The 27,959-nt window shown below is 40.5% G+C and overlaps 3 protein-coding genes across 7 annotated transcripts; 2 read left to right on the forward strand and 1 right to left on the reverse strand.

The window, feature by feature from the left end:
* The first annotated feature begins 553 nt into the window (after positions 1-553).
* Positions 554-3,684, forward strand: LOC133892864 (protein EFFECTOR OF TRANSCRIPTION 2-like). Of its 2 annotated transcripts, XM_062333847.1 has the most exons (4): positions 554-773; positions 1,005-1,367; positions 2,171-2,723; positions 2,835-3,684. In XM_062333847.1, exons 1-4 carry the CDS (start codon positions 687-689, stop codon positions 3,395-3,397), a joined length of 1,566 nt encoding a protein of 521 aa, XP_062189831.1. In that variant the 5' UTR covers positions 554-686; the 3' UTR covers positions 3,398-3,684. The 2 variants fall into 2 exon arrangements, with proteins under 2 accessions (XP_062189831.1, XP_062189830.1); XM_062333846.1 differs by having other exon boundaries at positions 2,171-3,684.
* Positions 3,685-6,624: 2,940 nt separating this feature from the next.
* Positions 6,625-7,570, forward strand: LOC133892050 (uncharacterized). Its single transcript, XM_062332794.1, has one exon. It carries the CDS (start codon positions 6,759-6,761, stop codon positions 7,293-7,295), a length of 537 nt encoding a protein of 178 aa, XP_062188778.1. The 5' UTR covers positions 6,625-6,758; the 3' UTR covers positions 7,296-7,570.
* Positions 7,571-7,796: 226 nt separating this feature from the next.
* LOC133892049 (SUMO-activating enzyme subunit 2-like) lies at positions 7,797-14,084 on the reverse strand. Of its 4 annotated transcripts, none has more exons than XM_062332790.1 (11): positions 13,790-14,083; positions 13,576-13,665; positions 12,442-12,525; positions 12,130-12,348; positions 10,899-11,000; positions 9,935-10,378; positions 9,627-9,856; positions 9,298-9,391; positions 9,031-9,213; positions 8,796-8,893; positions 7,797-8,466 (listed from the first exon to the last, which is right to left on the reverse strand). In XM_062332790.1, the coding sequence occupies exons 1-11, from the start codon at positions 13,826-13,828 to the stop codon at positions 8,133-8,135; spliced, it is 1,917 nt and encodes a 638-aa protein (XP_062188774.1). In that variant the 5' UTR covers positions 13,829-14,083; the 3' UTR covers positions 7,797-8,132. The 4 variants fall into 4 exon arrangements, with proteins under 4 accessions (XP_062188774.1, XP_062188777.1, XP_062188776.1 ...); XM_062332793.1 differs by lacking the exons at positions 13,576-13,665; positions 13,790-14,083 and adding exons at positions 13,170-13,212; positions 13,284-13,548; XM_062332792.1 differs by lacking the exon at positions 10,899-11,000 and having other exon boundaries at positions 13,790-14,084.
* Between the last annotated feature and the right edge of the window lie 13,875 nt (positions 14,085-27,959).

The following is a 27,959-nucleotide window of genomic DNA, read 5'->3' on the forward strand; positions in this document are numbered from 1 at the left end:
TAAATGCCGAAGACATTCACAAAAAATGCTGACCGTTCCATCCTCAAGCATGAAACGCTATGATCATTTGAGAGTGCAAAAGTTCTCATGTAGGAGCATAAAAAAAATATCTCATGTGATCTAGCCGTTCAAAACGGAAAAGAAATGCAAAAGTTCTCATGTAGGAGCATAAAAAATATCTCATGTGATGTGACCTTTCAAAACGGAAAAGAAATGCAAAAGTTCTCATGTAGGAGCATAAAAAATATCTCATGTGATCTGGCCGTTCAAAAAGGAAAAGAAATGCAAAAGTACACATGTAGGAGCATAAAAAATATCTCATGTGATCTGGCCGTTCAAAACCGAAAAAAAATGCAAAAGTTCTCATGTAGGAGCATAAAAAAATATCATATGATTTGGCCGTTCAAAACGGAAAAGAAAATGCCCCTGCTTTCCACTACATTCAATCCTGACAGCGTATCCTCCATCCAACGGCTAGCTTGGCCTATGGCCCGCCGGAGCCATACAAAGCCCAGCTCGGGTTCGAACCCAAGTACCCAACCGTGCGCAGACGGACACAGCCCGCCCAGTCCAACGAACCCGAGCCCGCTCCCGGCGGCGATGCCGGCGATCCGGCAGCGGCGGCTCTGAGCCTGCCTGCCAGCCAGCCACTGCGCAGAGTGGAATCGGCAGTGGCCGGTCGAGCCATGCTCGCGGCCGCCGCCCCCGTCACCAGATTGAAGCGGGAGGACTGCCCCCGCACCAAGCACGACTCCCTCTTCTCCCCATGGAAGGTGCGCCCTTCTTCTTCTCGCTCCCTTTCTCCTCCTCGCCATCTGCTCCTGTCGCCACGCCCACCACGAGCTGGCTGATGGGACGAAACAGTCCACGTGATCTGGCTCGCAGCGCCCGATCGAACGCCAATTTTGGCATCTTTCCTCGAATTCTGGCGCCCAATTGGGAGATCTTGGGTTCTTGATTCGAGCCCGATCGGCGCTTCAAGCTCCTAACTCTCCCATTTCCAGGTTCTTGTCGGGCCGTTGGACTGGGACGACCACTCCGCCGGCAAGGAGGGGGTCCAACGATACCGCATCCGTAACCTCCCCGACAACTTCCCCGGTCTCTACGAGCTGGGCGTTTCCAGAGCGTCCGACGAGGGCGTCAGGGCTCGGCGGCATGATTCGGGAGGCGTCGTCGTGGTGTACCTCGGGCAGGCAGATAATGTCAGGGCGAGGCTCCAGCAGTATGGCCGCACGGGTTCGCATTTGGACACCGGGAATTCGTTGGCTTCTGCTGGTAAATCTGAGACGATTGCGCTTGCGGCTGGGCCTGGATTGTTCAGAGAAGTGTTCTCCAGAGGTTACTCCGTGGTGTTTCGATGTACGCTGGTAAGTGTTCTTCGTGATCCTTTTCCTTTCTTCGGTTTGGGGTGGTTGAACTAACGAACTGTAGTATTGTGCAAGCGCATATTAACATGCCAATGTTGTCACACATCTGAATGAGTTTCTATCGAGTCTGAAGTTTGCTGAAATGCAAGTATGCCTATGATTAATCTGTCCACAATAATTAAATAGCTTCCAATGCATAGTCAGCATTATGTCCTGTTGATAAAATGATATTGTGTCTAGAAATGTATAAATAATTTCCTTTGTTAATGCTTGCAACATTCACATGTTTCGTAGTGACAAAGGTCATGTTTGGTCACTTCATTTATTGGAGATTGATTCTTACTGAATGTACACTTTGCTTGAGTTTTTACAAATCACTCTAGTTCTACAATTGAAATCTTGGATGGTATCTCAATATTACCTTCAGAATGGTGCTGAACTACAGTTGACACTATCAATATGCCGTTGCACATGAATGACTATCTAATTCTAATGCATATTAGTCATGAAAAGATGTTTTCTTTTGCGATTGTCATGAAAGATGTTTGGACTTAAATATTTGCATTGCCGCATACCATAACTAATGGTTCAAGATTTAAGGTCAAGATGTCGCCTTTTCCATCATTGGCAATAGATTCAGTGAAATCCTTCAGTATTTCTTTAATAGCTTTTACAGAAACAGAAGTGGTCAATTGTTAATCTTCTGTTGTCATTTTTATGTTTAGCAGTAAACATCATAATTTAGTTATTCTATTGAATGTACTTGTTATTTTTTATGAGTCCTTTCTGTTGGAAACAAACAGATGGATAATAAACAAGAAGCTGAGAAGACTGAGGCTCAGCTGCTGAGAGTATTTGACTATGCATGGAACAAGCTTCAGAATGGTGCTTGTCGCCGTGAAGAAATACTGCTCAAGTTAGAACAGGGAGCATTCAGCCATAGACCATCTCTACTTAGCAGAGTACGTCACATGAAGCAAAAAGTATTTGGAGAGAAAGCAGGTATAAAGATAAAGGGAAGTCGGTCCGTTGACACTTCGTCTGGTATTATGAGAAGTATGGTCCCAAGAGTTCGTACGTTTGTTCCCTTCAGACCTCGACTAGTTAATTCTGACGAAAGTGGAGGCGAGGCAATTCATATTCCCTGGAAGAAAACATCTGAGGCTAACACCTGTGGTAATAGACAAGCACATAGAAGGAGGTCTGAAGGATACAAAGTAAAGAATATCGATGTTGCAAAACGGAGAACTGTGCCAATACAAGATTCTAACTCTGTTTGTGGAGTTGTGCTGGAAGATGGTTCTTCTTGTCTGGAGCTCCCAGTTCAAGGAAGGAAGAGGTGCACCTTACACAAAGGTAGAAGAATCAAAGGCTACCCTAAATGCTCCTTTTCTAGCTATCCTTGCCAAGTTGAGACTCCAAATACTGAATCCATACCTCGACTAATTGAAAATTTGAAAAACTCAGATCAAGCGCAGGAAAGTGAACTCATGTCCAAAAATTTGGATACAACTATGAAGGAACAGTTAAGGCAAAGCAGTAGCTTCGAAGCAAAAGAGGTGAAAACTGGAGAGGCTACTACAGAAGATGGAGCAGATGAAACCTCTAGGGATGCTGGTATCTGTGAAGACAAGACTTTTCATGCTGAATCTGAGTCCCAGGTGCAGCAGCCTTCTGGGAGAATGTGGTTTGAACTTATCAAAGCACAGAAGAAATCGGCCAGCTTACACTCATCAAGAGGACCAGGATGTCATGCAAGAGTAGCAGATGACGTAGCGCCTATCTGTGGAGCAATGATAGATAATGGATCCTACAAAATGGTGCCGATTGCAGAAAGAAAAACATGTGAGGAGCACACAGGAATGAAGGTCACCGGTGCTTCGTTTTCCAGAAGCTCAGGATGGCCGTGTACCTGTGGCGCCCGTACATCAGATGGTTCACCTTGTATGAATCAGCCAGTTGAAGGGAGGAAGAGGTGTGCATTGCACATAGGGCAAAGAGCGTCATGCTCCCCTTACACCATCGGTTGAATGGACAAAACGGTTTCTTTCATTCAGTTGTTGTTTTCGCACCTTAAGTCAGAAGATTCAAAACAAAGAAAACTGAAGTTTTTTCCTATGTTGAGCTGATTTTTTTTTTGTGCCAGTGTTGATTCGTCATTCATACTTCTTGTCAACCATTTTTTTTTTTTTTTGCGAGCAAAACACTACAGATTTTGTAACTGTATTTGATGGATTTGTAGAAAACTAAATATGGATCTCTTACCCTGAACATTTTTCATCTAATGGGCTTTGGAGGTACTTGTGGAGCATCATAATTCCTACAGTGTCTCCAATGCATTTTCATGCCGAATTTCGATGCTTGTACTTCAGTCAAGGTTTCATTCTGAATTTTGAGCCATGGAGCAGTGTCACCCATCCATACAAAGGTGTATACAGAATTTTGACCTACCTAAATTCCTCCCAAGTAGGAATCGTCTATTTGGTGGTCTCGATGACCAATGCCAGATGCAGTCACGTAGGCTCCTGTAATCCCGTCTGGAAAGCAGGAAAAATCTCGATTTTTGCAGAAAATTAAACTGTCCCCTACAAAAATTATCGTATTCCTATGGATGCAAATTTGAAAGCATCCACTCTGTCTACCTCTGCCCGTTTGGAGCGTCCACATTTGCCTCCGAAAACACGAGGATTTTACAACCTCCTCCACCTCATATCCTTTTCCCTTTCCCACTCACCATCCAAACGCCACCTTACAGGTATTCCATTGGTATATGCATGCACAAGCAAGTTCAAAGAACAATTAACTTCGTGTTCTTGTAGCACAAGGCCTGTTTTTTTGGTTGAACTGCTACGAATATGCAGTGAATAAAGTTTATGTAATCTGGGCCGATCTTATTGCATTGCACAGTTATTTCGGAGCCTTAAACCTTACCTAAAAGTTTTGGCAGTTGCTTTTCTTCTGCTTGAGCTGGTCAAATTTGTGAAACTGCTGGAGCACCCCGGATATGCATATGCTGTTGCCTGACATTCAATAATGCAACTTATGATGTAATCTGTAGCTGTTGCAAAAATGGCTCAGCAAAATCTGTAATACTGCTGGACTAGTATCTTTGATTAAATTGTTCGCAGGTAGCTAGTGACCACTAACTCAAGATGTATGTATTCTGGACTAGTAATATAACTGAGATAGTGAAATGAGTAATGCATTCCAAGGTATTAGTAACAGGAGCATTATATATTTGGTTGCTTGTAGATTTGTGCTACATTCTTGATCCTTAGCTCCCTTAGTCCACAATTGATTGCTCATCTAAGTTGATGCTGATCTAAGTTCAATTAATTACTAATGCATCAATTGCCAGTTCTGATCAATTACTAACTATACTCTCGAATTCGTAATGCAGGAGAAACTGAGAAATCACTTGGAACTGCACAATAAATTGATGAATGGTCACTTTATTATGCTTCTTTTCTCTTCCAGTTCTGATGCTTGCCAATCAAGAATGACATCCTAATATACAAGTTTTTTTATTTCTATATTTTCTAACATAAATAATTAAATAAATATACTCCGGATGAAAATATTTAAAGAATTAGGCGCATACCACCCTCTCATACTTACCGCACTTTGCCCTTACCGCCCTCTCCTCTGCCCTTACCGCCCTCTTATCCGGTTAGGCTCGGATAAACAGTACCTGTCCTTTTTTCAATTTTTCTCCTTTTCTCTTTCTCTATTTGGGCAGTGGGGTTGTCATGCTCCAAAAATCACGAATTTTTTTGTAGAGCCTATAATTCATGATGAATCCAGTTTAAAAGGATTCACCTTAATACCCCGTGTAGGTTTCAAAATAAAAAACTCCAAAGAGGGCTACTTTTAGAACTTCTAGTAATTTTTAAGGCCTCAAATAATTTTCTAAAAAACTGGAAAAAATCACTAATATTCCTATCATGTGTCTTAATAATATCTAAAATTATTTTCAACCCTAGGTTACTTAGTGAAAAAGTAAGCTCCTTTGCAATGCTTCATTTATATGCATTTTTATCATTTCATGTGATATTCTCTTTTTAATTCAATTTGAATTCAAACAAATTCAAATATGTACAAATTCATCCAAACTATTATAGAATACATATAAATATGAATGTGCACAATTTGGGGTGTGACATCAAACAAAAAAAGAAATGTCAACAATCGGACAAATACCTGCACAAAATCATCCAAACTCTTATGTAATTCTATGCACATTCATCAGACTGTGAGGTGGTCGGACACCAAAATATACTTTGACCAAGAAGATTGCGCTGATAACTTCGTACGATCAGACTGCTTCCTGATAGTGGTCGAGCTTACGATAAATAACCGTATGGTTACCCAAGTGGACTTATGTACTTTGTATATGTATTCCATAAGAGTTCGTATGAATTTGTGCATGTTTGAATTTAAATTGAATTAAAAAGAGAATATCACATGAAATGATAAAAATGCATATAAATGGAGCATTGCAAAGGAACTAATTTTTTTACCAAGTAAACTAGGGTTGAAAATAATTTTATATATTATTAAGACACATAAGAGGAATATTAGTGATTTTTTTTTCAGATTTTTGGGAATTTTTTAAGGTCTTAAAAATTGCTAGAAGTTCTAAAAGTAGTCCTCTTTGGAGGTTTTTTTATTTTGAAACCTACATAGGGTATTGAGATAAATCCTTTTAAAATAGATTCATCATGAATTATAGGCCCTAAAAAAATTCATGAATTTTAGAGCATGGTAACCCTACTTCTCGAATAGAGAAAGAGAAAAAGAAAAAGAAATGGAAAAAGATGAGTACTGTTGGTCCGAGTAACAGGAGCTGTAAGTAGCACCTTAATAATAATAATTCTAATTCTGAAACCTACTGCAGCCTAAGAGGGTGGTAGGCACCAGACGTCTAATTCTGTAAATATTTTTATTCAAATTATATTTATTTAATTATTTATGTTAGAAAATATAAAAAATAAAAATCCCTGATATACTACCTCTTTTACCAATTGTCAGGTCTTAGTCATTGCAGAAATAAGTGTGATGTAATACATTTGTAATAGTTTATTAATACATTAACGTACGGATAAATACTATTCTGGATGCTATTTCCCTTTTGTGTTATTTATTTTTCTTCATATTTTGGGAATATTTTTTTGAAATTTTCCCAGACCTAGCATGTGCTTGCTCTATTCATGCATCCAAACTTACGTACAAGCGCTTTTGCCTTGCCCGCAAAGCTGCTAGCAAACCGACGGGCCTTGCGGTGAGCAGCGAAAGCTTAGCGAGCGAGCATCCGCAAAGCCCACAAATTTGCTTAGCGGCCACCGGCCAGAGCGGTGGTGGGCGGGCTGTCCGCAGCCCCGCGCTCGCACGATGCTCGATCCCCAACTCCGGGGATCCCCACGCTTCTCCCTCCCCCACCCCTTCTCCACCGTCATTACCGCCGCTCACGGCCGCCGCCGCCGCGCGAAGCCCAAGCCCATCGCATTCCCTCCGCCGCCCCTCCGCCGCCTCGTCTCCTCCTCCCTGCGCCGCCTCCTGCCTCGGCCGCGCCCCCTCACTCTCCTCCTCGGCGGCGGCGGCGGCGGATGGTTCAGGCTGGGTAGGAGGAGGAATATACCGGCCGAGGAGCTCGCCGCGCTCGCGCTCTCCTTGGCGCTCGGTGGCGACAGGCTCGCGGGGCTCGCGGAGGCCTGGAACGCGTCGGGCCTGGGCCAGGCGCTCGGCGTCTGGGCGGCGGTGTGGAGGAGAGGGCGGAGCAGGCGAGGAGGCGGGCTCCGGCGGCTCGCGGCGTTCCTGCTCGGGGTCGCGTTCTGCGCGCTCGTCTGCCGTCTGAGGGGCGCGGCGTTCTTGGAAGGGCTCCAGAAGACCGGCGGCGGCCGGAAACTAGTGCGGATTCTGCTGCGTTGATTGGTTTCTTGTTCGTCTTCTTGAGATGCATTTCCACAAATTAGAATCGAGCATCAGAGTTTTAGGTTTCCTTCATGCGGATGGATCGTGTTCTTGGGGTGTCGGTATGAGATGTAGAATTGTAGCTACGATTTGATCGTTCCTATTCGTCGATTCGACTTGTTGCGGTTCTTGTTATCTTCTCGGTTCCTGAGTTGCTGGTTGGAGTTTACTACAGGTGGTTTGTAGCTGCTTCTTCTTGCGACAGAGCTAGCTGCTGAATGACGAAATGACAGATGGAAATAAAATTGCAATGAAATTGCTATTCGTACGAAGATGCCAATATGATCCGTTCTGTGGATATGCTCAACCAAAAGAAGAGGGCAATAGTCTAGGCATGATCATTTCGTTATGGTGTCTGGTGTACTGGGCTGTCCTGCTATTCCAAAGATCCCACAATTCATGCCTGCTCTTTTTGAACCCATTAAATTATCGTAGGCAGCAACTGGAAGAGTACAGATATTTCAGACCCTGAAAATGATTCTTAATATGCAAAATAGCTTGGCGATACATCCTTCACAAGTGAACAAAAAATTATCACATCACCCGGAACGTGACTACAAATTATATTACTATCAGCAATTCAGCACGGCATCACCGCATTAGTTGCTCATGCGCCTAACTACAAATTATATTACTAGAGAGCGGCATCTAACGCCAAAAAGATGTCCCGAGTACAGTTACTGACAGCTCAACATCAGCTGCCCGCTTAGATAAGTTACAAAAACGATGTTATGTTGGAACAATGTGTTAGCCATGACAGCAGGAGTCAAGAGCTTTTATCTCTGGAACGAGCTGCTATTGCAATCTCTTTCTCTTGCCTAGCTTCGGGTCCTCATCAAACATAACAACATCGTCGTCATCGTCGTCTTCAACAACTTGAGCGCTACTGGAACCAACATCTGAAGGATTCTGGACAACATCACAGTTTTCCTCTGATTCTAATATTTCATTCAGCTTGCGTTTCATTCCAGGTTTCGCAGATATATCCTTGGCAGTACCATCATCATCTGCACTGGATGAAGATGGAACCAGTTTTTTCTCACCATTACTGGTAGCCTGCGTATCCACTGGACCAGACCACCCAGCTAGAACCATTCCATCAGGCTCTTTCTCCTCGTCAAACTCATCCCTGCATTGGGCACTCAAAATGAAGGTCTACCCTCAAAAACATACAGATCTACGTGTCAACCAGTGCAAAACTAAAGCATATAGATCCCATTTTGTATCTTAAGAACACAAACAAATTTGACATCGAGCAATTATAGCATGTCACATTATGTATCTAGCATAGAATGAAGCAATGTTTCTTAAAAAAATACGCAAATAAGCCAACAAGTTACATGATATACAGATGCAGCTAAAGTTTCTTTGAAACGTTAGATGTGCAAAGATGCCAACAAGCAAGGTTTAATCAGAATCATGGAAAGATAGGCTGTTCAGTAAAAAAAGGATATGCACCTGTGCTTGATGTTGATGTTGCATGATAACTCCTGCAGGAAATCCTCGACAGTAAGCTTTGTACCATTAACAACTGGAGCTGGAAGTTCAGCCAGGACCTACAATAATGGATAACAAAATAAGATGGTTGTAAATACAACTAAGGGTTGCAAGCTAGAAAAAGAAAAAGAAAAAATGAATTACTTGTCTTGAACAGAAAAACAACTAGAGAGTATAGGAACTAGGAAGGCAGCACCTTCTCAAGGTTTAAAGCATAATTTGCAGCCTCAGCTTTATCTAAATCATCACCATCCTCAAAAACAATAGTTGAGCCAATCATTACCGAAGGGAGGTTCATTCCAAGTTTGGGTTTTATAACCTTGTCAATGACCTCCCTGAGCTTTGTTGTCTTAGTGTTAATCTCCAGAAGAACAGGGGTCTGTTGCATTCATATTTAGTTTATGTCAGGACCAAAGAAACTGATAGAATATAATAATTACATACCTAGAAAGGTGCAAAATACCTCAGAGCAGACATAGCATGATTTATTAGGCTGAAATGGCTGTACAGGCATCAAGAGCATCTTCCTTGCAGGATGTTCAAGACAATATGTCATTCTGTAAAGTACGAAACAGTGAAGTTACAAGGATTTTATTTTACACAACAAATAAGAAATAAGCAACCAGACAAATCATATACAATGGTGTTCCCATATAGTCTAGAAAGTTTGCAATTCGAGACTCTTTGGAAACTAGGATATACAGAAAGCAGGCACTTGGAATGAACAGCTATATCTTAGGTAGAAATTGTCGGTGCAAAACATGCAATGTAGCAAATTAAGAATGTAGTCACCTATAATCCTGATAATCACCCTTGAGCACTTTAATTGCTTCTATAACAATCAGACCAGCTATTATAGCATTGGTAGTTGCCACAGCATGGACTATGTTTCCAGCAACACCTTTAGCTTCAAAAAGGCTATGCGGTGGTATTCCAAAAGAGGAAGCTCTAATATTAGCAGCAGCAGTAACAAACTCGACAGCCAATTGGTCATCCTTGTCAAAAATAAGGTTCCCTATTTCCTGATAGACAAAAATAAGCAAATCTGAATCAATTTGAACTTTAAAAGGTTAAAGAACTCAGAACAGAACGATATGAACCTTCTCTCTTTTTTCAAAAAATAATTTTAAAGCCTCCAAGAACACTCTTGAATTGTCAGCAAGACTCCATATCTCTTGTGGATTTCTAAGACCTAGAGACCCCATAGCAGATGGCTCCTGCTCCTCGTTCTTGCAGTCCCGAGAGCCACCATTTTGCTGAACAGCTTCTTCAGGCAATGCATCTCTGACGTATATTGGGTATGGCCTTTTCCGATTTTTCCAAGTTTCCTCGTTAGCCAAGGCAACTTCAATGTTGTAACCAAATACATGATCATATATTCTCTGGGCATATTGCTCAAGATTTTCATCTATATTCCTTTCAAAAACATCAGCTTTTGAACTGTTATCATCTTTTGAGTGCACATTAAGATCATTATCCTGCTTTTTATCACCAAACAACTTTGCAAAAAGCAGGTCTTTTGCCCAAACAATGCAGTGAACAAACTGCAAAGAAGAGATGAAATCAGACATTAATGCTAAAATTAAAAACTAATCAGGTACTACAATACTACACAGATGTATAACCAACACTAAGAAGCTAGCATGCCTATATTTTTAAATTGTAAGAAGAATATTTCATGCATACAGGTCGTGCTTTTTTATTCATGACATGCAACATACATAAAAGATACCTTGGCAGGCATGTGCAACCAAGTCCAATAGCATCATTAGATTAAAATTCTCTTGCCAGCTTCCATTGCAACTACACAATAGATAGCTAGAATGCTTAAGAATACTAAGTGAACTACACAATTGAATTAATACACCTTCCCATATTTATTATTTTACTGAAAAATGGATCCTAGAAGATGTCCAAACCAGCTAAAAATTACAGGGTTTGAAACTTGTCTTGTAGAAATACAGGAACAGAAACCAAAGAGAAAATGGATAGATGTGCAGCATACTCCACTAAACAGTCCAACAAAAGAAAAAAAAATGGACCCAGAAAAGTAACAAAAGAAACCTTCGATGGCGTGCTTGTAATTGTGCAGACAGGATATGATTTAGGGACAGGCTTTGGTTGACATTCATAGCACTCTGTTTTACCCTTGACGTGAACAGTAACCTGTGGTATATAGAATGACAAGTATTTTGAGCAAAGCAATAACTTGAAGTAATTAGCAAGGGTTCGTTGATTAATTTAGTCAGCATTGATCACTTATCTTTGGCACAGTTAAGCCTGTTTATAACACAAATGTTGTTAAGTCCACCCAGAATACACCATGAAACAGATTTATATGTATCCTAAGATGCAATGGTTAAATGGCACGTCCCAAAATCAGTGTGCACATGATGACACGCTAGCTGGTGCATATATTGTGCAATGTCTCAAGCTAAGAAATTTATGAGCATTTTACAATCTACACAGTACCAAAATGGAACATAAGCACCATACCTAATTTACCACTCACCAAAAAAAATAAGACATACGAAAAATGGGTAGCTACCATCAGGATTTATCACAGTTGTATTAGATTTTAAGTCATACTCTGGGTGATTTCTAAATACACTACCTTATAAAGGATGCACGGTCAAATTACATGGAAGAAAGAGAAAATGCCAACTTTCTTTAATTCAGGTTAGCCTCTAGACACCAATGGCCCAGCTTCAGTGTCCTCTCTTTAGACCAAATGATTCTTAACTTGCATTGCAAGCATAAACAAGAATTCAGGAGATAAAACAAGGGAATATCTCACGCTACTGAGTTTCAGCTCGTTCCTCAGGCCACTTAATTTATTCCCCAGAAAATTCACTGCAAACAGTGTACTTCTAAGAAATAACCATACATATCCCTCTGTGAACCCTTCAAAAAATTATCTAAAGGCCCAGCCCAAAAATTTAGCCCTGGTATCAGTACTTCTTCCGTACCAAATGCATAGCAGACACTTAACCAGAAAGCTGGACTCCTATAATAAACATTACTGCAGTGCTTCTGAACAAAGAAAAGATGTGATCCAGAGTTTCTCTAAAGATAAATATGTTCTGTGTGTAGCTGACAAAAATAGATGTGCGCTCCGGTATAGTGCAGATGTAACTAGATACCTCGCATACTTGATACATACAAAAAGCAAAAAAAACTAAAGACATATGTACAAATTAAAAACATTAAGATAAGATAACAATATGAAATACAGAATCAGGCATAACAGCACAAGAGTTTCTGAGAGCACAACTGTGGTATTGGGTCACCTCACCTGTCCCAAGAAACCAGTGGTACCACTTTCAACCAAAGGAACTTCAGCAGCAAGGCAAAGGCGATTAACATGCCGTCTAGCATCCAGGTTATCAAGACCATTCAGAACCACATTAAATTGCTTGAAGAATTCAACATTGAATTGACCATCCTTCACATTTGCATGATAAGGTGTTATATTGATATTTGGCCTAAATTTCAAAATAGCATCCCGAGCAACCTGGCAAGACCCAAAAAATGATTATCAAGTGAAGACAACAAAAAATATTACAGAAAGCCCTGGAAGATTATGCTAATCATATATGCAACTTACTTTAGCTTTTGACTGCCCAACATGACTCTGCCGAAATAAAAATTGCCTATTCAGATTGCTAACCTCTATGGTGTCCAAATCAATCTGCAGAGAAAAAGATCAAATTCCTTGGGTGCACCATTTGAGAGGAAATGGACAGATTTTTATTAGTTCCATTGGCAATAAGGGAGCATGACCTTCACAAAAGCATACTTACCAATACATTAGAGGTAAGAGGGAGGTAAGTCCATAATGGGAGCCAGATGACAGATGGCAAAGAAATGAGGAAAAATAACAGATGCAGAAGGATAAACGAGTAACCATTTTATCTCCTTGTGTTACACTAAAATGCAGTAAGACAAAGGTTTATTTCCTGTGAAAAGTCTAATGGGAGGCAAATGATAGATGGTAAATAAATGAGGAAAAAGAACAGATGCAGAAGAATGAATGTATCACTATGTCACCCTGTGTTATGTCTAATGATGTAAGACAGCGGTTCGTTGCTTGTGAAATAGTTTTCATTTATTAGTCGAACCACAAATTTGGCCCAACCAAGAAAAATATGATAAAGAGGGAGATAATAACCTAGCCAGCTAACCACGAATATATCAACTAAGGGAAGCAGATCATCAAAGGTATCTCAAGCACATATTGTGTAGCTTCCATTACCTGTACAACGACTAGAATGTGCCTATTGACAAAATACATCAACCTTAAGGGACTAGGTCAAAAAAGGAATACTTTCTTACCAACAGAGAAAGAAACATGAGCACCACCAGCACAACAATAGACCTGCTGATTAGGAGCACGGCCATAAGCACAATTCTAGCATGGAGCAATCTAAAATGCAATACAATACCCACCGAGGGCAGTTGCAAGTAAGCGCACTGAAGTTTCCAGCACTACAGTAAGTACGCCGGCTCAGTAGCGGAGAGCCCGCTCATGGGTTCAACAGTACTTGTCCACTTCTCGGCCCTTGGTCAACGCTATCCCTATCACAGATCCCACTAACAGCTCGGACCACACCAGCCATCCGCTGCGCCGCCATCTACAGAGCTAGCGCAAAAGCTCGACTCGAGCAGCGAAGATGTAATCCTAGGAACAGCGCCGAGTAACAGCAGCGAGCCAGGTGGAAGCAAATCGGCAGAGACTCACGATGTGTATGTCGCGGAATCCGGAGAGCGCGAGCGTCTTGAGCAGCTCGCATCCTATGCCTCCCGCCCCGACCATCAGGACCTTCGCCGCCTGCAGCGCCGCACGAGAGAGAACCGACACACACACACACACAAAAACCGATACCGAATCAGCCCCGCCCGCAGGCGCACCGAAATTCGACAGCGAGCATGGGGTGGGGCGCGCCCTAGCTCACCTTGACGGCCTCCTCCGAAGCGGCGGCGGCGGCGGCCATCGGGCCGCGAGGGTTTTGAGTGAGTTGGGGGGGGGGGGGGGATTTGGGGGGAGAGCGGTTTCGGGGGGGGGAGGAACCGAGCAAAACGAGGAAGGGGCGGCGGGCTCCGGAAAGGGAAACGAAGCGTCCTGGAAATTCAGGGGGTGGCTGCCGGTTCCCCTCGCCTGCGACCTCTGGATTTGGGAGGGAGGGAGGGATGGAACGCGTATGCGCCGGTTCTCTCCAGCGCAGCCTTGCTCGCTGGGAGACGATCAGACGACGGCCAGATGGGGATGGTTGGACGACTCGACGCGTTGCGCTGGCTGCTTGACGGACTATTTATTTGAGCTTCTGTTTTTAAGTTTTTTTAAAAATTGTATTTTTGGTTTATTTAAAAGTTATTTTTGAAAATAGTTTGTTAGCTTCTACAATAAATTTTTGACTTCTCAGCATATAGCTTCTTAGAAAAACGTCTCTCAACGAGTTTCTCAGCTTTAGTTTATTTTCCTCAGAAACCAGAAGTCACTTCTCCAGAATCCCATTTGTTATGACTTCTGGCTTCTTGCAGCAGCAGAAGCAAAACCAGAAGTAGGAAACAAATGGTGCCTAATTTCTGGGCTTCTATCCTGCGCCAGGTAATTCTGCTGGCTCGCATGAACCGGTTCTATTAGGGGTGGTAATGGATCGGATCAGAATTAAGTGGAGTAAGAACATATCTGATTGAAAATTCAAAATGTGAAATCTGATCTAATCTCGAAAATCAAATCAGGTGCAAATCTATCATTGCCCCTACCCCGGTGGGGACTCAAAACCCGAGCTATCTATTCCCCACTCTACTCGTTCGCCGTCACGAGTTTAGTTTGATTTTCTCCGCACGTTGCATGTGTGCAGCTCCACCACCGCGACGCCTTCCTCCCATCTAGCTCCAATGTGCGTGCGAGAAGCTCTGCGGCGTAGTTGTCCTCCCGCCCTGCTCGGAACCGACGCTTTAGGAGCTCGATCGGCTGTGCCGCCATCTACTCCTTCTCCGGTCGACCACTTCCCCAACCACGCGGCGTTGATCCCCTCTCTCCACTCAAATGCTGCAGTCGGCATGCGAGGAGCTCGTTTGTGTCACCTTCCTCACATGCCGCTCCAGCCAATAGGGGAGAAGCTTGTTCGTGCCGCTTTGATCCATGGCTACCTTGCAAAGGAGGGGCCACAGACAAGTGGTGGAGCCGCCGAGGAGATAAGGGCCGAGACGCGCGAATGGGCTATATTTGGAGCTCGTGGGGCACCCGTGGGTGCAAATTAGGATCTGAATCTGATTCAGATCGAGAACCCGACCCGATAACCCCGCGGAACGGTTTCTACAGCCGAATCCACCCCCGTTAAGACTGAAACCCGCAGGGCTATGACCCGACACACTGCGACCCTTAGGTTCTATTCTAGATGCTACCCTAGCTGACTTTTTTCTTGCTCGTCCATTTTTCATTCTAGAACAAAATTGCTAGTTCAGTGATATATACTCACTTGGTTCAAAAAAATTAGAATATAAGGGGCGGCTTGATAAATCTAAAATTTAGCCTTTAGTTTATCTTAGTTTATTCCATATCCAAATATAAGTCGTTTATGATATTATATGGTATCTATGGTGACACTTTGGCTAGCGATTTCTATAGAAATATGTTATTTTAAATATAAAAAATATATAGTGTACAAATATTTCTAATATTGAAACATGTAACATCAAGTTTATGATCTCACTATACGTATTTGTTTTTATTTTTGATGGTCAACATAAAAAAAGTCTGACCAACATAGCTCCCACAACTACTTACATTTAGAATAGGAGGAATTATCTTCAGGGCTAAAACGCTAATTGTCTGATAGTCTTACGCGGACTCTTTGAATTAGACAATCGAATATATTTTTGTGTTGTTATATGAATAATAAAATCACTTTGAATGGCGCCTCACGTGAATAGGAGGCTCAAAGAGTGGTTTTACACTTGCCCAGGAGACATAGCCCTTCATTCAGTGACATGGTTAAGACTGAATCATAACCAATGGGTCCATGTATACTTGGGTAATTTAAATATTAGGATGGGCATGGTCAACTAAGTTCCGTTTACAACCAGCCGGCTTAACCAAGGCACGATAGGGATGCAGGTGGCCGAATCCGGCCTATTGATAAGCATTAGCTTAGCTAAAAGGACAAAAGATATAGTGGACTAAGGCATCTCCTAATATTCCACTCGGACCGATGTTTTAGGTATTAATTATGTGTCTAGCTAGAAAAACATGTGATGTGACAAGTAACTTAAAAGGAAGAGAGAATGAGCTTATATCCTATGAAAGAAACTAGTGTTTTGATAAATCAAAGACGGAAGACATCGCAATGTATAGTGTTAGAGCACTGTAGTGTCTTCTTCACGTGCTCTCTACCCCATGCTGATCTGTTGCGCTCTCCTCCTTTCTCCTCCATGGCACATGGTCTGGTCACCCCTCTCCTCCCTTAGCACAAACCAAGTCAATGCACTCACCACCATGGCGTCGATTTCGCCGCACAGCCGCCCATTCCCTTCTCTTGATCCAACATCAGGCTTTTTAATGAAGGAATAAAACGTATTTTAGCATCTGCACTGAGTTATGCGCGTAACCATTTATTATTATAAAGTTTGATATAACACCTGGCATTCCGGAGAAATTATGGAAAAACAAGAGTATGCTTACTGGCCGGTCCAGGTCAAGATCGAAGTCTATTACTAAACCGCTAATCAAATTGGATATAAATCTCCATCACTGTTGTTTCCAATCTTCGATATGCATCCTTTCTAAAAGGCCGATCTTCCGTCTTCTGTAGCAAAGACTAATACCGAATCCAATGGATGCCCTGAAAAGAACCTGTATGAAAGAATGTACTTTTGTCTGGTCAAATACTACATCATTTTAACTTAACCGAATAGCCTAACAAAGATGTGAGGAACCATCCAAATAATATTCTAATTAATTATTAAGTCAATCATTTAAATAATCATGACTACAATGATTCCATAATACAATTCCGGTAGTCACGGCATATGTTTTGTGCTCAAGATTGAAACACATGTCTTTCCAACATATGATATCACAACAAAGCTTAAGGAAGAGCGAATAATTAAATTATATTACAAGCATAAGAGTTATTACAATTTACAGAGATACTACGCAACAAAAAAGTAACATTTTATTTATGAACAACAACAACTAGGTGAAGCCATATGCCCTTAGACTTCATCTAAAATCACGTCACTTGAGTAGATAGCACTACTCTTGCCTGCTGCCAGCATCAACGAACATGAAGTAGCTGATAACTAACCTTTCCTCGTATGCAAACCTGAAAGAACAGCGTGAGTACGAAGGCAATCGCAAGACTTAATCTATATTAGATATATATAATAACCCAACTCCAAGGATTATGCAATTGAGCCATTAGCAAGAAGTATGCCACAAAGTTAAGTAAATTTATATAAGTAAGCAACCTTAACACCTATGCGTGAGTATCTAGACTTAACAACATATATCTTTCTACCTTGTAACTAATAACAGGAACATAAAGGTAATTAGAAACATAATAGTCATAGCTGTGAACATAATCATCTCAACCACAACCCAACATACCTTACATTTCCAAAGTCGGAACTCTAAGACTATTGCAAATAGACAAAAAGCATATTCATGATCGAGAGCGTGACAATTCAAATTGTTTTTACATCCTGGATGGGGTACTCCTGGACCCACACGACACGAGACTACCGCCGACACAACCCATCAGTTGCAAGTGATGATTCACATACCAACCGTTCACGTACACACCCTGAACCTTTGTTCCCATATCGAGTAATGTGGAGGCCACCTAGATCTCGAGCGTACGACAACTTAACAGACAACGACGATTGCCTAGGGCTAAGAAACGACAGGAAAATGGTAGGGAGACATTTACCTTAGCGTAGAGAAACTTCCTAGCGGATTGGAATCCTCCGGGAGAGCTTCGATTTCCAGATCGAGCTCCCGTAGCGATGTTGGAGCTCGCGGTGGGAGAAAGCCCGAAGAGACAATTCTGGCGGGGAAAAGAGGGTGAAGAAGTTAAGGAATCCTTCTAGAAGCTCAGACAAGTATTCACCGACGATCTTCCACCTTTAGACGCGACGGACGAACCTCACCTTCTCTCTCTCTATGGTTTGGGGAGAAGGGGGAGTGAGAGAGGGAAAATGAGAGAGAGAGAGAGAGAGAGAGAGAGAGAGAGAGAGAGAGAGAGAGAGAGAGAGAGAGCGAGAGAGAGAGACCGATCAATCCTCTTAAGTGAGCCTCTGCGCTTCTGGCGATCAGACCGCATGACCGCAAGAGTAATCTTGTGCTGAAAACTTGATTCTATTCCTCAACTTCTATTCTTCTTCATCTCCAAGGCATTTAGGGTTTTCCTACAGAGCTTTAAACTATCTCCAAGTACTTTTGAAATATGTTTAACTCAATTTAACAACCAAATACGTATAAACATAATGTCATAATGATTATACATACTTAAGTACGTAATTAGCGTGTTGGGACGTGACAAAAGAGCACTAGCCCCAACTAAAACATGGTTTATACGTTTTTGACTCACCCTATTAGCCAGCTACCAAACATATTAGAGACACTTATTAGTGGATTTAAGCCAAACATAACTTGAACCACACGCTAAATAAATTTAGCAGACCGATATTCAAAAAATATATGTTGTATTATTTCCTCATGATGACAGTAACAACATTTGGTACTACCTTCCCAACGCCATTTTGCTAAATTATCTTTGGTTAGAGTTTTTCCATTAAAAAAACCATATTTAATCTTTAGTGATAGTTTTAGCTCCTAAAGATATAAGTTATTTGGAATGACAAATTCACTAACCAAAGCTCTATACATAGATTGGACCGTGAATCTTTCATGCTGATGTAAAGACCGTTGAAACATATCATGATTATCATAAGCTATATAAAAGCCAACTTAAGAAGCAAGTCATTCCAAGCATCAAGTTATTTTGAATCAGTGTTCTTCTGAAGGCAATATTTAGGGGTCTTATCCTAAACACATCCGTAACCGTGGCATGCTTCCAGTATGTAATTTGAAATAAGGAAGGATATTGTTGCTTGAGAGGTGTTTGGCTGAGCCAAACATCATTCCAAAATCTTATGTGAGAATCACTATTCAAGTTAAAGGAGCCAAGTCTGAGGAAATCATATTTGACTGCCATAAGGCTAGTCCAAAACTGAGAATCTTCATGCCTATGCTCCACTTGAGCAATTGTTTTAGTTCTTAGATTTTTTTCTTAATAAATCTTGTCACACCCCCTCTTCATTTATCAGCTTAAAGAGTCATTTATTTGCAGTTCTAAGTTGAGAATACCTAATCCGTCTTGATCCTTTGGCGTGCAAAGAATGCTCTATTTGCAAGTCTATATTTTTTCTTATGCCCATCACATTGCCAAAAGAAACGAGAATGATAATAATATAGTTTCTTTAGAATCCCTTTAGGCACTTGAAAGAAAGAAAGCATAAACATAGGTAGGATACTTGAAACAGAATTTATAAGAACAAGATGACCCCTATAAGATAAATACTTTCCTTTCCAACAACTTAATATTCTCTGAAATCTCTCTTCAATTTCTTTCCAACCCTTGTTCAAAAGTCTTTTATGATGCATCGGAATGCCTAAGTATTTAAAAGGGAAGAATCCTGATTTACAACCGAAAATTTATGAATACTCAGCCTCATAATCTTTGGCTTTGCCAAAACAAAACAATTCATTTTTATGGAAATTTATTTTCAAGCCTGAAAGCTATTCGAAAGCACATAGCAATAGTTTCATATTTTTGGCCGGATCTAAACTGTGATCCATAAAGAGAACTGCATTGTCAGTATATTGTAAAATAGAGAGACCATTTTCAACAAAGTTAGGGATGACACCTGCAATTTGCCCCTCCTCTTTAGCTCGTTCAATGAGAATGGTTGTAGCATCCAAGTCCCTAGGTAAGTGGTAAGTGTTTCAGTGATTAATATCAACTGTATTATTGTGACTAACAATTTATTTTGAAGGGAATAAAATTTTAGTTCACAATGATAATTGAATATTCTTGGTCCCTAAGGCAATTATGTGGACGATCAAAGGACTTGTACATCAAGATTAAGATTTTTCTAGTTCTAAGTGTCACAAAGGAGATGAAGGACACTTAGAGTAGCATATGTTGTTTTTCTTTAGTCTTTTGATCGTACTATAAATAGAAGTTAAAAGTAGTAGCTTGACCTAGTGAGTCTAGATTTAGTTTGACGCACACTTGTAAAATTCTAGCATAAGGTAGCTCATAGAAGCCCATGGTTAGGATGTCAAGAAGTTAGAGCTCAAGAAAGTTTGAATGGACGAGCTCAGAGAAAATTTACCTCGCCGGATGATCCGGTCTATGTGAAGTGATCTCAACGGAGCATATGGTTATCTCAAGATAGAAAACACTCTAGATGCACTGGATGCTCCGATGAACAAAGTGATGGAATCACCGGATGATTTTCTGGGTGACACATGGCTAAAATTATTAGAAGTGTTACACCGGATAGTCCTGCGTTAGTGTGGTGAGAGCACTGGACTAATTTCAGCAGAAGGGGAATTGCCAGGAAAAAATGAAGGTCAACTCACCGGATTATCCAGTGATGCAACGATGACAGCATCGGACTATTTATTCCAGAGGTGATTCGAAGTTAAGAAATTTGAAGCTCAGTTCACTGGATGGTCCATTGATCATAGTATGTACACCGGATCAATTCTTGCACAGAACAGTTTCTGGTGGAGGGAGAAAGTTCAATCACCGGATGGTCCAGTCAAGGCAAGAAAGGATCAATGGAGTAATATTTCTAGAGAGGGTTGTTTTGGTTGGTTTGAAGGAGTTCCACTCACCGATATTCCAGTGATGGACAAGTTTTTATACTAGAGCTTTTCTACCAGAGAAGATTTTGAGGCCAGAAGAAGTTTAACGCACCGGATAGTCCAGTAGTGACATTGAAATTATCACTGGATCATATTTTCCAGAGATGATTGCAGCTGGCAGTTTAGCTAGTTTGTACACATAGGATGGTCCGGTGTTAGGTTGGTATTCACCGGATGATTTCTCAGCAGTAACGGCTAATGACAGCTTGCACAGTGACAGTGGAAGTTTATACTCACTGGATTATCCGGTGTGAATAAGAAGGTACTTACCGTATCATCCGGTGTTAACAGAAAAAATAGGTGGTTAGGTAATGACTAAAATTTGGATCTCTAGCCTATGAATACCCCTTCACTTTGTTTCATTTGGCTCTCAAGCGACCCAGAGGAGTTCATATACCGTGTGTCCTCAAGAAGTAAGAGAGAGCACTTGAGTTATTTTCTAAGTCCCTAATTGAAGATTAAGGACATCAATGGTGCTTGGAGAGTAGTAAGTGTGCATCTTGTTGTAGTCTAGGTTTGATCTTGGTCAAGTGAAGCTATTGGCTTGTTACTTTTTGTGGTTGGCAATACCTAACTGGTATTTGGTGATTGGAGGTGCCTCGATGAGCTCTTAGAGTTCTTGTGGGAGCTCCAAAAAGAGTTATGTACTTGATTTGATGCTCGCCAATCTGGAGATGGAGAAGTGACAATCATGATAGAGTACTTTAGTCTTGGTGACTCAAGGGTGAGCGATATCCTTGTTGAATGCTACAACGAGAACTAGGGGGAGTGCCAACTCCTCGATACCTCAGGGAAAAAATCCAGTGTTCTCTTATCCATCTCTCTACTATTTTATAATTTAATTTGAGTATTTACATTCTTGTAAGCTTTAAATTCCATATTTTCTTAGTGTTTTTGCTTGCTTGTTTTATTACCCTCTCCTAACTTGTTCGTGTAGTCGTATATTCCTTTCATCTAGGCTAAGGTTGTTGTTTGTTCTAGATTTCGGTAGAAGTTTTATTTGCCCAATTCACACCCCTCTTCTTGGGCCATTCAATCTTTTCAATGGCCAACATATCCATAATCACATTGAACAAGATTGGAGATAGAGAGTCCCCTGTCGCAGACCCTTTTTAGTTTGAAAGTAGCTTCCTATGTCATTATTAACTTTTATCCCTACACTTCCTCTATAAACCACATGTTCTACCCATGTACACCATCTAGTGGAGAAGCCTTTCATTAGCAGGGTTTGATGTAAAAAAGTCCATTTTACCTTGTCATAGGCTTTCTCAAAATCCAATTTAAGAATAACACTATCCAGTTTTTTCTATGCATCTCATAGATAGTTTCATGTAAGATTACTACACCTTCCATAATATACCTCCCGGATAAAAAGTCGGTTTGCATTGGTCTAATGATTTTTTGAGCTACTAAACTAATTCTATTTGTTAAAACTTTAGTAAAAATCTTGAAGCTAACATTTAATAAGCAGATCGGTCTATACTGCTAAATTTGCATTGTTTCACTACGTTTGGGCAACAAGGTTATTACCTCAAAATTTAAGCTAAAAAGAGGCATCACACCAGAATGAAACTCTTTAAATAAAAGCAAAAGGTCATCCTTAATTACTTCCCAGAAATGTTGATAAAATTATGCAGGAAATCCATCAGGGCCAGGTGCTTTATTAAGTTCTATTTGGAAAATTGCATCTTTAACTTCTTTTTCAGTGAACAACATAATCGTGATCCAGAGCCAATCGGCCTTTGGCCGAGTAAAGGGTCTGGCTTCGATCTGGCCGCTGCATGAATGTCAACCGGCGTTCATCCATTGTCTTCTGCAAGAGAGTTCGATGACAAGGAACATATGGCTTGTTTTTGCCTCACCAGCGAAACTTTGTGCGGCACCAGGTGTTGCATCATCGCCTTCATCTCTGCTTTACCTCGCTTGCATTTCGCCTCATCCGCCTCCACCCCATGGCCGACCACGACCGCTGGCTTTTCGGTCCGGTGTCGGATCACAGAGCCAAGGTCAACCAGTGCCCTCTCATCGCCCTCTCCCTTTAACCCAAGCAAAACTAGAGCTCAAATCCTCAGTCCCTTGAGCTCAAATCCAACTACAGGCTAGCATCGCTCCTTGGGAAGTAGCCGTCAACCCCACCCCCACCCCTCTCCTCATAAGCCACCATAGGACCTCCCTTTCTCTGCTTGTCTTGCATCCGCTATGAGCTTGTGACGACCCTCCCTTCTCGGCTCCTCAAGCAGCCACCGAAGTTGCTCGATCCATTGCCCCTCTACTCGTTGGTTTGAATGGGTCACCGCAAGAACACATCTCCTCTACCACCTGCTCGGGCGCCGCCACCGTCGCCGCTAGTTGGTGGGCTACCATGTCAAGCAGTAGCTCTGGCGCTCCTGATTTCTCTAACAACAACCAATCTCCAAATTAATAGTAAACATGTGCCCCAAAATTTGCCTATGAGTGCAACGAGCATTGCGTGTTTCCTTGTACTGTTGTTGAGATATTGAACATTTCAATTTTTGTATTTGTGTATAAATTATACAATTTAGGCAACTAGCGTTGCTGCAGATTAGATTTTCTAGTACATGTACACTCAGTGTTAATTTGGTGCAAATTACCAAATTTTATTGCAGGCTTCATCCACCTGGTGATTTCATGAATTACTTATAACAATCATAGTTTCCTTCATTCACTGGAGGAGCTAATGCAACGGAAAATACCATTTCGTTGGAGTTCCTCGGACCTTTGCAACATTCTCACCACTGCAAACACCATAAGATTTCAATGATATCTATTCCTTTTATGTAATACATTTCATTTGGTACGAACCTTAAAGTTAATTGATCTATTTTTAGTTTTATCATACCTTTTATCAATGTGTTGTTTGAATGGAAAGAGATGCACCGGTATGGAACAATGCAAATTCAACTTGCTTCTACATATATCAGTTGTCTAGTACTTGGTAAAAGAAAGTAACACTAGTGGCCACATGATTCAAATGAAAGGTTTGGTCACAATTCATACGACAATTGATTGTCTTGGAGAACTTCAAGAAATAACCTATAGATACTATGCATTTGAGGCTTGTTTCTAAACATTGTGAGTGACCTAACACACTTTTACCAATAACCAACTTAAGGGCCACAAATCAGTTCACTTAGCACGAGTCATGTTTTAGATTTGCAAAAATATAAACAAATAACATATGAATTATACCATGCAAACTTTAGTGTAAGAGTAAAGAAAAAAGTAAAGAACATGTAGTAACTCAATAAAATTATAGGAAAAATATTTTTCACTTAAAGATAGAGAAAACATATTTAAAAAGTAATATGATGTATAAATGTATGAAAGGTTAGTTGAGCAGGCCAAATAGCTAGAAAAACCCCTAAATCCAAAGTTTAAGACACCATCTACCATCGGAGAGAAAAACAATTATTAGACAAATAAAAATTATGAAAACTAAATATGAAATTGCATTTGCTATTGAGCACCTAGAAAAGTCCTTAGTTAAAAAAATCTAAGAAAAATGATTCTAGAAGCGAGAACTACTTATAGTTATTTTGATAGTGCTATAATATAATTGTCATATAATTAGAGCGGTTACATTTGCATAACATCAACTATATCTTTGATTAGAGTAAAATATGCTGACGGTCCTCAAACTTGTTCTGTCGTATCATTTAGGTTCCTAAAGTCTGAAATTGCATTTTTAAACTATTAATATTGTCAAACAATATCAATCAGGTACATACCATCTCAGCATGGCAAAGGCGACTGATATGACATGCCACGTGGTGCCTAGGTGGAAAAGACAATAAAAATTAGAAAAATCAGGAAAATTATAAAAATAAAATAAAAATAAAAAAATTCTAAAAAATCCGGGAAAATAGAAAAATATATATTTAAAAAATTAGAAAAATAGAAAAAATTAGGGAAAGTTAGAAAAATCAGGAAAAATAATTATGATAAATTTAAAAAATGAGTTTTATTTAGTAAAATAATTTAGAATAATCTGTTTTTAATACTTTTAGTGTTTCTTTAATTCCTAAAAATCCTTTTCATTCTTGAAAATTCTTTAAAAAACTAGAAAATTCCCAAAAAAAATACCATGAGCCTCCAAAAAATCACAAGAAAATTCCTACACTGTTCTTTCACCCTTACAAAGCCATATCTCCATCATTGCAACTCCGATATGATCATTTCTTTCACCAATAATTCACAAAAAATAATAAAAATCATAATTTGAGTTGTTTGATGTGTTTTTAGCTCCCAACAATTCTCTAGCCTATGTTGCTAAAAACATAATTTTTATCTCATTGCATAAAATCATTACTAAAATTATTAAACCAGGGTGATCAAGGCTTCTGGTGAGTGTATGTGTGTGATGAAACTCAAGAACACAAAGAGTTATCCAGGTTCAGACCTTCTGTAGGATAACAGCCCTACGACTTATATATTTTCTTATGACTTGAATAAACTCGTTACATAGTATGTCCCATGTCTTACAAGCTCAGGCTCCTTTCGATCGCGAAAAATCATCACACAACCCATTTCCTCCTATCCCCATTGCGTCGTCACTGAGCTCTAGCGGCAATACCTAGCTCATCACTTTCCCCTATATAAACCAAGGTTCATAAAACCGTTTGGACCTTGAAAATCGCTTGTCGGCGGTTACCGGAAAATCGTGTTTATCATGATAACCGAGTAAAATTCAGCAAAAATTCGCTAAAAATTCACTCAGTTAAATTTAAAATTCAACAAGAATTCGAATCAAATCAATCGAACGGTAACAGGTCACTTTGCTACGGTTATCGATCGCATTTAGCGATTTATCGAGTGGTTTTTCCATATTTTTCAAATTATCGGTAACCATTTGAATTCGTTGGTAACCGTTCGGTTTTAGCAATTTATCGAGCGGTTTTCTCAAATTTTAGTGAAGTTCAACCAAAAAATGGCTCAATCTTGTAAAATCAATAACTAATTCATCTGAGCTTCAAAATCAAGTGAAACAAATTTTGTTGTTTTCCTTGTAACATGATCTACATGATGAAAGTATTTATACTCATAATAAAGTTGAATAAGTTTTGTGAGAAAATGTATTTGCTAAACCTAGTTAAATGCATAGTTTACTCTTTGCTAATAAAAAATCATGAAACCGATTTTGTTAGTCTTCTTACATGATTCTATATCTTTTAAAAAATACATGAACTCATGAAATAGTTATTATTACAAGCAGAATTGTGTAGATATGTTGTAATTAGATTAATTCATAACTAATCCATCACACCTCTAAAATTAGTAAAATTATTTTTATTAGTTTACTTATACTATACTCTATGTAGGAAAAATAATACATGAAAAGGTTAATTACAGTGTTGTTTCATAACATATTTACTTTATGCTTGTAAAATTTGTAAAAATCATGGAAAAATTAATAAAACTCTAAATAAAGTGAAACCAATTTTTAAGATTCTCTTAAGATACTTTCTACACAAGAAAAATATGTGTTTATATGTTAAACTTTTCCTTAACATAAGTTGATAAATAAGCTGCACACTTTACCGTGTTTTTTTTAAAATAAATTAAATTCGAAAACCGATCAGTTTCTATTATCGGTGTGGAGCGATAGGTTTGGTTACCATGATTTTTGAATAGTAACCATCGATAAATTAAACCCTGTTATAAACCCCAAAACCAAGTTGCTTCTGCCTCCCCTGCCCTATCCTCACTCTATGATTTATGTACTCTCGGTGACCAATTTAGGATATGGAGCAAAACAAACATCATAGGAGAAGTGGTCAAATGCATATTAGTTTGCATATAGACGGAAGGCCCATATTAACCCTTCCCTCCTCTAGAGATGACAAATAGGTCATGTCTAATAGGTCGATTTAAGGTTCAGCACTGTAGGTATGGTTCAGACACATTACGGACCGAGCGGAGTTAGATTGTGTCTGGACCGAGCGCGCGGCACGACACGTTCCGGCTAAGTGGGGCTGGCACGGGCACGATTCAGTGCGGGCCAGCACGACCCGGTCTGACACGTCTGGACTCGATTATTTTATATTTTCTATATATTCTTAATTTTGCAGCTATTGTTTTATCTATTTTTTATATTTTTTATCTCATTTTATCTATTTTCTATATATTTTTAAATTTTGTATCTATTTTTTATTTTTATTTTTTATCGTCCGCGACACCGTGCCCGTCGTGCTCACCAGACCGACTATACTGTCGAACCACAATCGTGCCCGAACCGATTCGACACGGCATAATACATAACGGATCGTGCCGTGGACGATGGACCGAGATCGTAACATACGGACCAGCACGACACGTATCCGTTACCGAACCGATCCGACTAGCCTATTTAGCCATCTCTATCCTCCGCCCTCTTCCCAAAACACTCCATTTTTTTCGATCACGCCATCAACGCCTCGCTCCTAGCCGCTCAGCCCTCATATCTTTGCCGGCAGCAGACAGCCATCCAGCCGGCCAGCCATGGGGTCCACCACCGCCGACACGGCCGAGGTCGCGGACGAGGAGGCGTGCGTGTACACACTGCGGCTGGCGTCGTCCTCCATCCTGCCCATGACGCTCAAGAATGCCATCGAGCTGGGCCTGCTCGAGGTCCTGGAGGCCGCCCGCAAGGCGGGTGGGGACGCCGCGGCGCTAGCACCCGAGGAGGTGGTGGCACGGCGCGCTGTCCGTCACGCCCAAGAACCCCCACGCCCCGGCCATCCAATTTTGGCATCTACTACTCAGATTAGACCTCAGTTTTAACTAACCAAAAACCAGGTGTTATTGGGGCTTCTAACATCTGAATTTTTATTACGCCATCATTTCTAAAAAAATATATAAAAAGTGAATGTAACTCCTGTATAAAGTAATTATAATTCCAATATAAACTAATTGTGATTAAGTATAAACAAAAGAGTCATTTAGATATATGCCATTATAAGTACCTTAGTTTTAAAATATGCCATTATAAATTGCAAATTTGGAATCGCGCCACTACTCTAGTGATAATGGTAACCATATCATTAAAAAAATTTGAACCAAACTGTCCCTTCTTCCTTCTCTAGCCATCTCATCCCTAACTCCAGTCTGATGGAGTGATGGCTGCCACCTCCCATGGATGTTGCGCACCCACGCCGCTGAAGTTGTGCTAGATCTGTGCTTCT

Source organism: Phragmites australis, chromosome 15, assembly GCF_958298935.1.
Source record: "Phragmites australis chromosome 15, lpPhrAust1.1, whole genome shotgun sequence".
NCBI lineage: Eukaryota > Viridiplantae > Streptophyta > Magnoliopsida > Poales > Poaceae > Phragmites > Phragmites australis.

What these genes read in the sequence shown, in the direction of transcription:
- LOC133892864 (XM_062333846.1), top strand. Translation starts at nt 687, where the DNA reads ATGCTCGCGGCCGCCGCCCCCGTCACCAGATTGAAGCGGGAGGACTGC. An exon ending in CCCTCTTCTCCCCATGGAAG is followed by an intron (nt 774 to 1,004) that starts GTGCGCCCTTCT and finishes TCCCATTTCCAG; the next exon opens with GTTCTTGTCGGGCCGTTGGA. An exon ending in TGGTGTTTCGATGTACGCTG is followed by an intron (nt 1,368 to 2,170) that starts GTAAGTGTTCTT and finishes GGAAACAAACAG; the next exon opens with ATGGATAATAAACAAGAAGC.
- LOC133892050 (XM_062332794.1), top strand. Translation starts at nt 6,759, where the DNA reads ATGCTCGATCCCCAACTCCGGGGATCCCCACGCTTCTCCCTCCCCCAC.
- LOC133892049 (XM_062332790.1), bottom strand. Translation starts at nt 13,828, where the DNA reads ATGGCCGCCGCCGCCGCCGCTTCGGAGGAGGCCGTCAAG. An exon ending in CCACTGGTTTCTTGGGACAG is followed by an intron (nt 11,001 to 12,129) that starts GTGAGGTGACCC and finishes TATATACCACAG; the next exon opens with GTTACTGTTCACGTCAAGGG. An exon ending in TTACAAGCACGCCATCGAAG is followed by an intron (nt 10,379 to 10,898) that starts GTTTCTTTTGTT and finishes TCTTCTTTGCAG; the next exon opens with TTTGTTCACTGCATTGTTTG.